This window comes from Neodiprion pinetum, chromosome 5 (genome assembly GCF_021155775.2).
Source record: "Neodiprion pinetum isolate iyNeoPine1 chromosome 5, iyNeoPine1.2, whole genome shotgun sequence".
In the NCBI taxonomy this organism is placed as follows: domain Eukaryota; kingdom Metazoa; phylum Arthropoda; class Insecta; order Hymenoptera; family Diprionidae; genus Neodiprion; species Neodiprion pinetum.
This window is the reverse complement of record NC_060236.1, coordinates 1,783,364-1,798,750: the sequence shown is the minus strand read 5'-3', so window position 1 is coordinate 1,798,750 and position 15,387 is coordinate 1,783,364. Positions and strand designations below refer to the sequence as shown.

At 36.9% G+C, this 15,387-nt stretch overlaps 1 protein-coding gene across 3 annotated transcripts in view; it reads right to left on the bottom strand.

Annotated features, from left to right (window-relative positions):
• Myb (proto-oncogene like protein Myb) overlaps nucleotides 1-15,387 on the bottom strand; it is a 45,584-nt gene that overhangs the window by 28,273 nt on the left and 1,924 nt on the right. Inside the window, exons 1-2 of one of the 3 annotated variants that reach the window (XM_069136061.1) lie at nucleotides 6,694-7,401; nucleotides 6,253-6,355 (exon numbers count right to left, since the gene is read on the bottom strand). The exons of 1 other annotated variant lie outside the window; for it this stretch is intronic. In XM_069136061.1, coding sequence (XP_068992162.1) covers nucleotides 6,253-6,347 — 95 coding nt within the window. In that variant the 5' untranslated portion in view covers nucleotides 6,348-6,355; nucleotides 6,694-7,401. Of the gene's footprint in view, nucleotides 1-6,252; nucleotides 6,356-6,693; nucleotides 7,402-15,387 lie in introns of those variants that run through there. One more of the 3 variants, XM_069136060.1, reaches the window with a different exon arrangement.

Sequence of the window (15,387 nt, the reverse complement as noted above, 5' to 3'; positions counted from 1 at the left end):
TTTCCAAGATAATTTTATCTTCAATTCCTCATGCGTGCAACAATGTTTAGTTGTAATAAATACGTAGGCTTTACACGTACATTCACGCCGAGGCAGAGATGTCGAGTCTTGACCCTGAGAGATGTAATATATAACAAAGCGTATGAATTTCTACATATTCGACATTTGACGTGTTGCGGTGGTGGGTGGGAGTCGCGATATGATCGTCGGGTATGTAACAAGTACGTACGATGGATAAATAAATAAATAAATAAATAAATAAATAAATAAATAAACGAATCAATGAATATTACATATCGCAGATGTACAGAGTCGTGTACAATCTACGCGCGTTTGGAACCACGTGCGTGTATAAAATATACCATCAAACAAAGGTAAAATGACGATCATTGACCGATGATTTTCGTTATTCCGATCGGTTTAATCTCCGAATAAAATCGACCACGTCGCAAATCGAACGCGGTTTTATACGATATTATGTATATAGTTTCGACATTACGGTTCAATGAAATTCAAGACTTCCGGACGAAGCATTGCATTGTCTGTGTATGTACAACATATTACTACTAAATCTCCGTCGCGAAATTCCCCGACTTTTTACAGGCTTTTCAGACAAAAGTCTCATAATTTTCCCTTACCAATTCGGACAAATTGGTTGCAGGAAATTGATAAAAATATACGTATATTTCGTATAATTTTTTTTGCTTTTTGTTTTACGAAAGTGCGAACCGTCGCTCGGGTCGGATTGTCCCGTCTAGTCGATGCGCAAAATCGTTTGTAAGGTAATATTTAGGAGTGTTCAAAGTTTGAAGAGAACCTTCCGCCGGTGGTAAAGAAAAATTGTATCCCATCTAATTTATCTGAAGCTTAAAAAAAATTGCGGGACGTGTTCGTACGAAGAGAAAACGATTCTCTGACTTTTCGCAAAAACCGCCGACGTTTCCCCGACTATTACAGAATTTCATAATAATTCCACGACAGTTCCAGGTTTTTCATAATTCCCTGATCAGTGGCCACCCTGAAGTACGTAGAAAATTTTGAAAATCACAGAAAGTCAAATAATATCGAAGGCTTAAAACATAAAACGTCAAAATCTAAAATCTGTGTACGATTCTAAATTTTGTCGTTCCACATTCCAACCCCTCTATTTTCCTCGAACATCTGCGTTTCTTAAAAACCACAAGCCAAGTTTTCGTTTTTTAAAAAATTCGACATCGGATCTTCTCAACCCCCACCCTCTACGTAAACTCGAAGATAGCCGCGAAACGCGCGACTCGTATTAATAAAAGCTCGCTTTCCCCCGCGTGCTTTTCGGAAGTGTTTCCCTACCTCGGGTGTAAAAGAGAAATAAAGGAGCAGATGCGGGCAATGAGAGGCGAGTCGAGACTCGCAGAGCTCGGTGCCGACAAACCGGCGAACCAACCCCTGTTCAGACATGCGTGGAGAACACGTGGAGAGGAGAGGAGAGGAGAGGAGGAGGGAAGAAAAAGACCCGGGGTCCCAGGACCGTCTTCGAGGTGCAACCCCTTGCTGAAATTACAATTCATAAAATTTTCAGGGGAGCGGCTTTGGCCATTGTGTCTTTCCCTCTTACTCCGAGTTTTTATTTTATTTTTTTTTTAACTTCTTTATCTTTCTTTTTTCTTTTTCCTTCTCCCAAGCAGCTGGACGCAATCAGAGGACGAACTGCACCGATTGCAGTTATCGTAACTGCGGTAATTGTTTCAACTCGGACGTTGTTTTGCGTTATCTGTTAATCATTTAATTGTTTTACTCAGAGTGACATTCTTGTTGCGATGTAATATTTGAAGCTGATAATATATATATATAAGGGGACCCTCGTTACGTCTGATGTTCAAAATTTTGATTTCCAATTTTCCCAAATCTGAAAACAATACCCTGAATTTTTTTCACATTTTTTATTCAACTGCTCGGGTTACTTGTAAATATTTAAAGTGATTTTGACAAGGACCTTTTTCCAAATTCTCAAAAAATCATCAGAAACTGTATTTTCTATACAAAACATTTCAAGACCGGACTCACGATGCACCGATTTTATTTCGATTGTCTTTCCCAACACTTTTATTTTGTTTTTGGACAACTAAAACGTTGTTTGAGCGGTAGAAAAATTTTTAAAAAATTCTCAATACTTCTATTTTTCATTTAGAATATTTCTAAACCGGTTTCATTACGGAGCGATTTTTGTATATTTTTTTGTCACATTCAATTTTTGATTTTTTTTTTTCTAATCAATTTTATAATGAAACTGGTGTAAAAATCTTTCAAGTGAAAAATAGCAATTTTTAGAATATTTAAAAAATTTCAGACCGTTTAAATAATGCTTTAGTTGATCAAAAACATTAAAAGTGCTAACAATAAAGTAAAAAAAAATCAGCCCATCTCGAAATGTTTGAAAAATAAAACACAGTTCTTGAGAATTTGAAAAAAGTTTCCTTTCAAAATAGCTCTAAATATTTATAGACAATCGACCAGTCGAATAAAAATTTTGAAAAAAATTCTGGGTACGGTTTAAGAGTTGGAAAAATTGCAAGAAAAATTTTGACAAAAATAAAAAATGATAAGGGTCAGACGTTGGTTTGTTTCGCATCTCGTTGTAATTACATCTCATCTTTTGGACCTTTTCGTTACCGCAGCCTGAAAATCGGTTCCATTCATAACCCTTTCAAAAAACATACCACTGATTAATGACAATTTTTTTTCACATTCATTTATTCAAAACTTACTTAAAAAAAAAATTTATAATAAAATATACGAAGCGTAGCGAGGCAACAAAGTTTCTACTAGAATTTTCTTTTCTTCTCGAAATCTGCAGTACCTATTTTTCTATAAAAACGAGTTTATTTCTCCTGAGAACCGAGTCAAAATCCCAATCTCATTTCACACGTGTAGTCTGTAATAATACCGAATCCGGTGAAATTCAACGCGCGCTATTCTCGATCCTCCCAGTTTTCCTCCTCACGGTTACGTTCGCCTAACTTTTTCACAGATTTAACGACAATTCTAACGAAACCGATTAGCATACGGGTATGAGAGGACTTGCGTGGTGGTGGTCGAGTTGCGTCCAAAGAGAGCTGGTGTTTAGAGGCCGCGAGAGCGGGAGAAAGAGTCTCCTCTCGCATCCTGTAACGTACTTTTTCAAATCTCTGTTTGACCGCAGTCAAGAGCACACGCATGTAAAACGACCGGCCTCCTCCCTCCTCTCTCGCCAAACTCCAACTCGATCTCTGACTCTCGACTCTCCTCCTCTCCTCGCCAAGCTTTTAAAAGCCCTTGTAATAGAAGGGAAATTTTTTTTATTCATTTTTTGTTTTTTTGTGCTATCAATTTTTAACGCACATTTTTCGCTCCCCCAGATTAATTTCTACATCCTAATAAACTTGTTCACTTGTCGGAAAGAACAAAAGAAACATTCGATTTTCAAAATTTGCCGCGCAAATTAGAATAGGTCGTTATCTGATTTGAAAATGAAACAAATGCAACCAGAAGCGCCAGAATCTTCTTTTTACCTCTTAGGATTCGTCACGTGATTGGAATTTTGAAAAAACTTTGCGCACGGTTTAATTATCTCTATTTCTTTCTAAACTTGAGCCGTTTTTTTTTTTTTTCTCTCTTTTTTTACACCGTGATCGATCGATTAATCTCACGGCGTTTCTTCCCTCGCGCAAGGTCGGCTTTTTTATCGGTCTGCTACGGTAGGTATATAATAAACTTGTCTGCCGTTCTCCGGCAATTCTTCACGCTAATTCTTTCTCTATCATCATAATTACGTTATACCTGTTTTCGCGAAACGATTGCTTAATTTAAACGAAAAGTCAATCGACTGTTTGCCGTATAATTAGGATAGAAATAAATAAATAGATAAATAAATGAGAAATAGAAAACGAAAATTTAAAAATTAATTTGTTAGTCAATTAATCTTGAATGCATATACCTGTACACTTAATTCAATTCTAATATACATAAACTCTCATCTGAATTATTACACGTATTGTAAATATACGAAAAAGTATCTCTATAACTATTCTCTTATCGCTTTTACTCTTATTTTATATCTTATAGTCGACTTTTTATTTATTTTTTTTTTTCGATATTGAATAACGATCAAACGTTACGTTATAAATAACCAATCAAATAAGAAACCGCGTGTACAAAACTATAATCTTTAAATACGGTATGCATTGTGATTTGCTAATTTGATTATAAACATCTCGCGCAACAGTTGTGATACATCAAAAATAACATACGGTAAAAACAATTAGTGATAGATCAATCGATTCATCAATTTGTGTATTCATTACCGTCAGTTCACGCATGCGCGTGATATAATTTATAGTCCAGTATCACGATATCATTAAACTGTGCCTATGACTATTAATACCCGTTGGCCAGAAACGAAATGATATACAAACACGTATTACATTTTATTACGATAAGATGAAAATTCCCTCTCTCAAGTACTGTGGGAATATGTAAATCTCGGAATGTTATATTATACATACATTGTCTACATATGTACGTATATATAATACGTACAGATACTACGTAAGTACTCAGCTTTTCGGTTTGTCTATCGGACGATGATGTCAAGAAACGATGCTCTCGACGATTCCGATTTACAAAGTCATAAGAACAAACAGAAAAAAAATATCCTTCAACACTCTAATTATACACGAAACGAATAACGAATTTTATAAAACAACAGTGATTCTTCCGTAATCTGGCCATAATTTTTTTCAATTTTTGTCATTACATATCGTATTGACAGATCGATAAGAAGAAAAAAAAATTTATCAATTTATTACACACTTTCAATTCCTTACTGCCGGTGTCGACTACTAGTCATATTTCTGAAACTCTGAAAAAATTACCGAACTGCGTCGTCGTGAGTTTTATTATCATTATTATCATTACTGCTTGTATATATATATATACATATATATATCTATACTTTTTTAAATAAGAAAAATACAAACAAATAAACAAATATTCGATCCAGTTTCGCCTGTGCGCACCTGCAGTAAATAAACTATCAACACTTAGAAGCTATTGAAGTATACAGTACGCGGTATTTAATTGTTTTCGAGGCTTCCAGAGGAGGCGGCGAAGAAGAATATGCGAGTGCGAATGCATAGTTAGGTACAAGTAAAACTGAAGGATCCGTACTTCGCGGAAGGATCTTTCTCGTCCGTAATTCTCTTCGCACCGTCTTGAGTACACCATAATCCAACCTAAAATTCCTCGGCGTAATATTTAAAACTGTGTGGATTTTTCCTGGCAAAGGACAAGGCCGGTGAAGATCCTTCTTCCTTCCGCCTTTCATTTCCTTTGGGGTTTAAAACCCCCGGCGAAGTATAAATTGTATTACGGTATACAGAGAGAGAGACAGAGAGCGAGAGAGAGAGAGAGTGAGGGGGAGAGATATATAGATAGATACAAAGCATCACGGGTCGCGGCGATGCCTGCAAGTCCGTAAGGCTGTAAATAAACGGCCTTTCGTGCAAAGAGCGCGGAGTTACTGCCGTCTGGTACCAAGCCGAGGGACCAACGCGAGGGTAAAACGCGTCTCGACCGCTGTCTCGTCGGGCTCGAAAAGGAAAGGAAGGGTCCCTCCCTACAATACACCTCGGATAACCTCCTCGCCCAGCGTCCCTACCTTTATATACGTATCAGTGGGTATAAGTTTGTGTACATCTAACGGTGCGTCTACCGGGTGGCGCTTTTCGAATCAACTACTTTTTCCCCTATATTTCTGTACAAGATTTTCTTCTTTTTACTCATATTTATTATTTGATTATAGAATAGCGCTAATTATAATAAGTTAAGAGAATTGATGAATTAGAGGTGCGCTGATGATTGATACGTATATATATATATAGATCTTTTCTATCTTTCTTTCTTCCTCGGAGATACTTTGAAGAATTTCAAAGTGATGCTTAATTTTTCTATAACTACGTATTCCTTCGATTTTCTTTTTCTTTTCTTTTTTTTTTTTTTATCTTCTTAGTTATTTCATGCTCAACGCATATTCCAACGTAGCTGCATTAATTTAGTCACTTATTTATTCACTTGAAAATTTCTACAACTACAACTTGTTCGTGCATATGTGTTACAAGGAATTCCCAAGTGAATGTTAAATTGGATAATCATAGAATTGGCGATAAAGAAGAAGAAGATTAGCATTAAAACAGAGAGAGAGAGAGAGAGAGAATATGTATAATGCGGTTGACTTACGCCTCGGTTGGGGGTGGCGAGTAAAACGTCGAGTGATAGGAAGCCAGATCCACGCTCTTAGCCGGCACCATCATTCCACTCGGTAGTAAATCCATTTTCCGTTCTTTAATCAGTTAATTTTAAACAATTTCATCAGTTTATTATCATTTAGCGAAAATCTTCGGCTCTATTCTACTTTCTCTCTTCCTTTATACATGTATATTTATTTATATTTATATATATTAAATACGTTCTATCCCGAAATTTGTACAACCCGTTCGTATGATCAAAATCGCTTAAACACACGGTCGGTGTAATTAATCGATTAATATGAAAATATTCGCATAGATTATTGATTTATCAATTAACTCATGCTCTTCACTTTCGCGTCACGCTTTATACGCGCAATCATCGAATTCTTACAATAATCCATACTACGTATTTCGATTATAATATTCTTACCGTTGTCGTCAAATATCACAACACGAACGGCGCAATATTATAGTGGATAAATTTGAAGGGGGAAAAAAAGCACGACACAACCGAAAACCTTATCGCCACACCGCAATTATAATTTTGCGTTGCGGATAATTTTTTCGTTTCCCTAATATAACTGGCCATTATTATTATATATCTCGTTGCTTTTACAAATCGAACCGCAACGATAATCGTAGCTGCTACAGCCGATGCTGCTGCAGCTGATGGTTTTATTCATATTTCAATTATTATCGTGAATCTTTAAAATTTATACCGATAAATTTCCTCGTCCTTAATTTATTATTATTATTATTATTATTATTATTATTATTATTATTATTTATTACACACGGTGTAAGAAACAGGTCTCAACGTCACACAAAGATCTAGTTTCCATTTGGTATTATTCGTAGGTTTACATGCAACACACGTGTATTATTAACTTTGTTAATAATTATCGTGCAAATATATATATATACACATATATACATATACGATTCATTCGTACGATTCTCGCGATTTAATCAATCCATCCATGTCCTTGGTGTTTGTTTCTTTTTTTTTTTTTGTGTTTTTTTTTTCGCTAGTCCATCGATTTCTTTAAAAGCATCGATAAGAGCGCAGAGTACATCGTAAAGTCACGGTCGGCCTTAACAACAACAATAAAAACAACAATAACAACAACAACAACAACAACGGAACAACGAAATACTCGTTGACTTCATCTCGAATCCGATCCAGTCGACGGCCAACTTCTGACTAATCGTAAGGGATCCGACACGGTCGGTCAGGACCAACGCTTCTGACTCCCGTGGAACAAGCAGGGATGAGATGGACGTCGGGAGGGGGAGGGGGGAGCTTTCGAGGGGGAAAAACACGAGAGAGAGAGAGAGAGCGCGAAGAGGAGGGGGGGAACGACAATTAGTGTGTGCGTTGTGCGTGTGGGGGGGGGGGGGGGGGGGGGGGGTAGGAGGGCCGGGCCCCTTGGCATGGGGCACCATGGGTCGGCGCTACGAACATCACCGAAGTAGAAAGACGGAAATACACGAAGTTATGGAGGGATGATGCCGATCATCGCTTCTCGTGTATTATATGAATCAAAATTGTCGATTTTAGGATATGTATGGATGTATGGATGTACCATTATTGCTGGGTACACTCGTGAGAGAAATTTTTAGTTCCGGTTACCGCTCGGTCATTAACTATTTTCATTTTTTACCAGAATCGAAAAATATAGTTCTAGGTAGAAAATGAAAATTAGTTTTCTAGCCGTTACCGGAAAGTCTAGCATCCGTTGCTATTCTTTATCATCACGATCGTTGTTGCTAGATTTTCTTGCAACTGTTGCGAAAATTTAACGCCTGCGCAACGATAAATTGACGTTAAAGCCTTGTTTAACTAAAAATGTAGAGCAAACTGATTTTGCGTTGCAACAACCAAAAAAGGATCGAAGATAGCGCAAAATTGTTAGGCGTACATCGTATTTCGTAATTCCAACAATATTCAAACAGTTTTTTTAACGATACCTGTTTTGCTCAATGTTTCTAGTTACTTTAACAAATTAAATTTTTCTCGGTATAATATTTGAAATGATTTGATTTAAAATATAAATAGCATTTTGCATTAAAAATTTTTTATGTTCAGAAAGTAATCGTTTACGTTTACCAGTTTCAATTGTGTATTTGAAAGGATTGTATATTTGTCGTTTTAGATGAGTCTATTGAAAAAGATAATCGTGAGATATGAAAATGATATACATTATGTAGACTATTTTGAATGCGTATTATCCATTTTTCATTTTAAATGGAACTGTTTTTAAGCATTTTCTCCCAGCAGTGATTATTATATATTACTATACAAATTTTTAGGAAAAAAAGTATTGACAAGAAAAATATTCGTCACTTCTCGCAACTTTGGGATTGTCTTTAAAATTTAGAACTCAATAAAAAAAAAAAAAAAAACAAATAAATCGTCACATTCAAATTACCCTCGAATTTGAATAAAACATCCTTCTTTTTACCATCGCGTTTAATGGTACAGGAAGAGTAGAGTCAATTTTACGAGAATATCTTGGAGCTCTATATTGTACATATTTTTATACATAACACGATTTTTTAACGACAAACAACGGGGGGATATCCGGTGTCCAAGGAACAACCGGGTTAGCGAGAAGGATCGCGTTTCGCACTTTCGTGCACGCATGCGATGTTACCTTACGTATTATTATACTCAAAGCATAAATGCATACACGTATAATACACACTGATGTAACCGTACGATTGTAATCGTAACCGAATCTGCGAGGGCAAAATCTCGCGTGGCCACAAATTTTTGGAAAAAAAATTCGACGTCAAGAATATCATCTGGGCGAAATTGTCAGGTTTATATTAACTTGTTTATACTAAAAGTTTGAAGCAATAAACCGATACTATTCACGCTCAAACACCGACGGGCTAATTTTGATTGCCTCGTCCAAGTGGAAAGAGAAACCCGATGATTACACAGTTTTAACATTTTCTCACCGCGAATACTTTTGGCGAAAAATAGTTTCGTCTCTCTTTTTTTTTTGATGTCTTTTTCATAGTTGATTTAAACACCACTTTCAATAATTGTCACCTCCTTAAATATTTTCTCTGTAACTATTTACAGGGTGGCCACAAATTTTTTTTGGGAAAAAAAAAAATTCCACGCCATTTCCACATTTTCCATTACCTAAAATCTAGTTTTCCCTGAAATTTTCTCCAAGTACTAGTAAGTTACTAAAAAGAAAAATGTAACTTGCAAAAATAGTCAGCGTTAAGCAAATTTGTTTTCTCGAGGAAAAAAAGTAAACTCGTTATCCCAAAAAAATCATTTCTAGTTCCCATGATAGGAAAACTTATATTCACAGTTTTTTCCATTGCCGAATTAAAAATCCCATGAAAATTCCAGCTTTTCCCCATAACGTGGGTATAATGAATATTTGAGATGTGGCCGTTTAATTTCCTCCGTTTTCTTCTTCCTTCTTTGCTTTGCGCTTCCTCCTCTTTCCACTTCTCTGTATAATAATCGATCATAAATCAGAATCTCTATCTTCTCACGGATTTCAGTAATCGATTAAATTAATGTATCTAACAGAGACGAGCCGGAAGACGTGGAATTTGAATAATATCCGAACACATTAGTTATACATCGTTGTTTGCTATTAACGTCCATAATCACCGGATACGATTAAAGATTACGTGATCAACGGCTAATTGAGGCAGATATCGCGTCGTAACGATTTGTGCGAAGATAAATTCTGCGAAGAAAATAAAAAGAACAACACCAATAACAACAACAATCCCAAACAATTTTCTATTTTATTTCTTAATTTTCATCGAAATTCAACATCTCTTTCGACATATAAAAAAAGAAAATACGGCAAATCTCTGGCACGATTTATTATTTAACAATACGAACGTGAGAGAGTTGCGGGAATTTTTCGTCGTTCGTTCAAGACTTTATTACGTATTCTTTCTACGATCGACGCGGATGATGAAACTGGTGTATGAAGCAAGGAAGAAAGAAAGAAACGAGGGAGAGAAAAATGTACCTTTATTTTTAATGGTGCAAACTCGAGACATGTGTACATATATATACACATATATATATATATTTTTTTTTTTATTTTTTAATTTTTAATTTTTATTATATATATATATATCTGTCCCCTCTTCTACTCTCTCTCTCTCTCTCTCCAATATCCCTCAGCATTAACGTTGATACAACACGCAGTCCGAAGATTGCACCACCCGCTAAGAAATCTCTTTAAATATATACACACGACGTAAAGTGCAATAACAATAAGAGTATACGATAAAAAAAAAAAAAAAAAAAAAGAAAAAGAAAAAGAAAAGGAAGAGGAAAAAATGCACGTGTCGTAATTTGACTACGCCTTTAGACAGCAGCAGCAGCAGCAGCAGCAGCAACAGAAGCTGAGCCTCTGTCTCAGTTATTTCAGGCTTTGGGCCCTTTATAGAAATAAATATCACGTGTCGCATGGCATCGCTTTATCCCAACCCTAGCCGGGAACAGGATTCGTAGAAATAATTTCTTAAATATTTTTTTTCCAAAATTTTACAGTTACTTGTGTGGTACTTTTACTCTCCCTTTTCCCTTTCCACACCGTAGTTTCCATTTTTTTTTTTTTTTTTTTTTACAACACGCATGAACTGCTATTTTACGATCGAAATTTAATAATTTTTGTTTCAACGTTACCAACTTCAGCCTCGTCATAATATACGGTATTTTACTGGCCCAAAAAGTGAAAAAAAAAAAAAAAAAAAAAAAAAAACGAAGCACTGTGCCGTATTACACGTACCCTTGCTGTAAAACGTTTCAACGTGAAGCGGGGTGACCACGTGTTGAGATACTAATCTGCCTCAGTCAGCTTATTAAACAGCATTACACAAACCTGTGAGATATGTCGCCACAGCCGCGGTGAGGATGATGATGAGAAAATTCTTGGTGAACTCGAAGACGGGGATAAAAAAACGCGGTGGATGAATAGAGGGAGAGAAAGAGAGAAAGAGAGATTAACAGACGTCTCGTGAGTGTAAACATTGCGTTATCGTTCCTTGTTGAAGAAAAATAAAGAAACTTTTTCCAAAAAAGACCGCAATAAGAGGGAGGGGAAAAAAAACGAGAAAGAAAATTAAGGAAAAGAGAAATCACTTTGCGGTTCGAAAGGCTCGACGTCTCGTACTGCAAACATTCATGAGGCTGAAGTTGGTAACGTTTGGGTAACGGAACATTGGGGGAAGAAAAAAGTTACTATCTCGCAATATCGCAGTGATTTTGAAGTGGTTAAATTTTAGAAATATACATTTCTTTTACCTCGTTATAATTTACTGTATTTCAGATGTTCCTAATTCGTATTTTGCGTTTCTTTTCATGCATGGCGTATAAACGATTCATTGATTCGTACAAACAAAAATCTGCCACCAAATTTTTATAACTCTGTAGTATTCGAGCGCCCAAGATAAACTCGCGTGTCTGAGACAGCGTTGTAGTTTTTCTTTCCTTCTCTTTCTGACAGTGCACGAGCATTATACATTTATCGGAGCTCACCTACAAAAGCATCGAACGTACTGAGCAACATGTGGCGAACGGTGGCGCCATGAAACCGAACAACCAACCCCCTGGGTTCACGTTATGGGGCCGAAAAGGGGGAAAAAGGTTCTAGTAACATATGCAAGCGGTGTAAAATTCTCCTTCTCTCTCTCTTTCTCCCTCTTCAAAAAATGAGTCACCAGCAGAGGGGTTTGGGTTTCGCGCAGGCTTCTCCTATCACGCGTGTCGTAAAGTATACGTGTATAGAACGCGCGATTCGTTCACCCTTCGATAAACACGCTTCGCAAAAGTTGAGCCAAGGAGGGAATAAAATAAAAAAAAAAAAGAAAAAGAAAACGTAAGAAAAAAAAATTATACACATTCAAAATGGGGGAGACGAAGCTCGGGGTTCAAGAGACGAAGACTTGACCGAGTTGCGAGTTATATTCAAGTGTTCTATATACACACGTATATTATAATATACGAAAAAAAAATTGGCGAAGCGGAATTGGTTTGAAAAAAAAAAAAAAAAAAAACGATATAATATATTATAATTTTTAACGCTTGAAAGTAGGACAAAAAATTTGTCTTTGTTTCGTGTTTCAACGAAGATTTCTCGATAGTGAAAAAAAATCGCACGCATCTCAGGTTTTACGAAAAATTTTTGTTTCGTCGCGGAAAAAAGACAAAAAAAAAAAAAAAAAAAAAAAAAAAAAAGAACCAAAGAAACATAGTCACCAAAGGACTTGAGGATATTTCAATTTTGAAATTCCTAAACATGGCCTGTTTTTTTGCTTCGATATTTCAATGTCGTTGAAACGGTGGTAAAAATTTTTCACAAGTGTCTCGGAGAAAAGCGAAATCTGGTTAAAATAAAAAAAAAAAAAAAAAAAGACCTTTTCCGAACCGTCCTAATATATATATGTATATTGCATTCGTACACCGACAATGAGTGCGAATCGGGAATTGACCTCCCGAAGTGTTTAGTTCCTAATTTAAAAATCAAGAACGTAGGCGAGCAGGCGAGGCGAGTGCGCGCTGGTAAAAGAAGAAGAAAATAATGGGTTACATCGGTTTCTTCTTATGTAAGCCAACGTCGTCTGCATAGCGCGGTGCGCAAGAATAAAAGAGATCGGGAATAAGGATCGCGGGTGTTCTCATCGCGGAGGATCGTCGAGAGCTGATTGTACCATGCCCTGAGAAAAGAGAGACGAGTTTCCAGGGATTCCTGGACGCCGTAGAGGGAAAACCTGGAGAATCTATATCTCAGCTTTAATCGGCCGTAGAAGGTTGAGAACCAGGAATGCGGGGCCCTCCTCCTTACACTCGACGAGGGAACCTGTCCGGACCTCCGAGAGCGACCTGAGCAGCATCCCTGGACCTCGTCTTATCTCTCGCTCTCTCTCTCTCTTCGCACGTACTTTCGGTACACGGAACGTACACAGAGGTTCCATGTAAAATGTACACGCATACAGAGACGCGGGTATTTACATTATACGCTGTGAGCCGAGGCGTTCGTTCCGTATTTTCGAGTACTTTCACAGTCGTTTTGTTGGATTTCTTTTTTTATTCAAATTTATGATTTTACCACGTCATGTGGGGCGAAAAGAAAGCAGAGAAAAATTTATTACACGTAATATATACCGTGTGTACGTTTCATGTGTTGCGTTTTCATGAAAACTGAAAAAAACAAAAAAAAAAAAACAAAAACGGGATACAATAAGTAAGAGACTCGTGTATTTAAACGGCGATGCAGCAAAGTTTCTTTTTTAAAGGGACTGCGAAATAGATTTTGCCGCACTGTTTGGACAGAGTGAGAAAATTCGTTTACAGATAACGCGGACGGTTGTGAAAAAAAAAAAAAACACCCTGCGAAGAAAATAGGATTAGATTCCTTTTAATTTCACGCAATAATATTGAAAATTATTAAGGGTAGGAGGAGGTACAGCTAATTGGAAAGTCTGAAATCGTCAGTTTCAGAAACAAAATTGTCATAAACAAATTTTGGCATAGAAATTGAAAAATCTAGCCACGAGGTCCATTCGATAAACAATTTTTAATGAATTTGTCAATATTTCAAGCCGGTCGAATTGAAAACGTGGTCGTTGGCTACTTATATGCGCAGTGTCGTCATTTTGCTATTAATTTCGTTCAAAAAATTCTACAATGTTCTCGAAACTATGAACAATAAAGCCCTCGTTTTCTTAGAAAAAAAAACAAAAAAAAAAAAGGTCCAAGCCGTACCCGTCCCTTAATAATTTCAAAATTCCTGATACAACATTACTTCAGCCAATCGTAATACGTAATTCCGACTATAATTTTTATTTTTATTTATTTTTCTTCATTTTTTTTTGCAGACAGGAACCTGAAGCAACAGCGATTCGATTTGAAACCTCGTCGAGTTCGCCTCTCGACATTGTTTATAATTCGTACAAACGAAGACACGAGCCGTGCATGAGAAAAACGTTCAACTACCACGGACTCGACTTCCAATTTTTTTATATTATCTACATCTGACTCTCCGCTCTTCGTATGGGGCGCAAGGAGAGTAAAGGATGGGGAATGGGAATGGGAATGGAGGGAAAAGAGGAGACGGGGAGGAGGAGGAAAGGGGGGGCCGGCGACCAGACGACGACGTAACATTTGAACCCTCCTCGGTTTCGTTCGAGGTTTCATTCGTTCCTCGTTCCCGACGATCGTCCTTCCCTACTCACTTACCACCGACTGACTGACTGTCTGACTGACTGACTGACTGATTGTCCTCAACGTTAGTTGCTATGCGGGACGACGCGATTGCGTCACACCGAAACCCCCTCTCTCCCTAATCGCTCTCTCTCTCTCTCTCTTTCTTCTCGCTCGCTATTATCAACGACGGAGAATTTATTTTTATTCTTGATAAATAGAATCACGCGAAAGATGTATCATCGTGAGAGGGAAGCAGCTTGCTGCCGTCTTAAGCCACTTTTCTAATGATCTAGTCGTCATTGTGGATAAAAGACGTGTGAGAGCTTTCTTGTGTTATGAAATGAATAAGGTTGCTGGGTCAAGTAACATTATTGTAAAAACAGTCTTGTTACCGAGTTTAAACTGTAAGCACGCGTTTTGCTATTAAAGCATCTGTTTCAAAACACTCTCAATTTCGCTACCTGATAATTCTTTTAATAAACTCGCGAACCCAATTATCTGAACCTATGCATACCCTAGATAAAGTAAAATACAGTTGAAATAAAAGAAAAGAAAAAAGACGTTGCTCGATTTAACGATTGATGAAACTTGGAAATTAATTCATTCTATTCTGTCTATATTTTGAGTGCAATGATAATAATCCCGATGACAATGTAATGTTCTTCGTATTGTTACATACATATCGTATTCTTCCCAAAGGTTTCAATTCGTTGATTTGACTCCGTCGTTGGTGCAGTTTTTATTTTTTCATTCGATTCTTTTCAATGGAAAGCTGACACCGAACGAACCCTTTACTCGCTTCCTGCAAGATATACTCGATTTCCTGTGTATGTATATATATATTTATATGCATGTACCTCCCACGGCTGCTGCTGGCCCATTTCATCTCGCGTTTACGCGTGTGGTGATGTTGCCATGCTG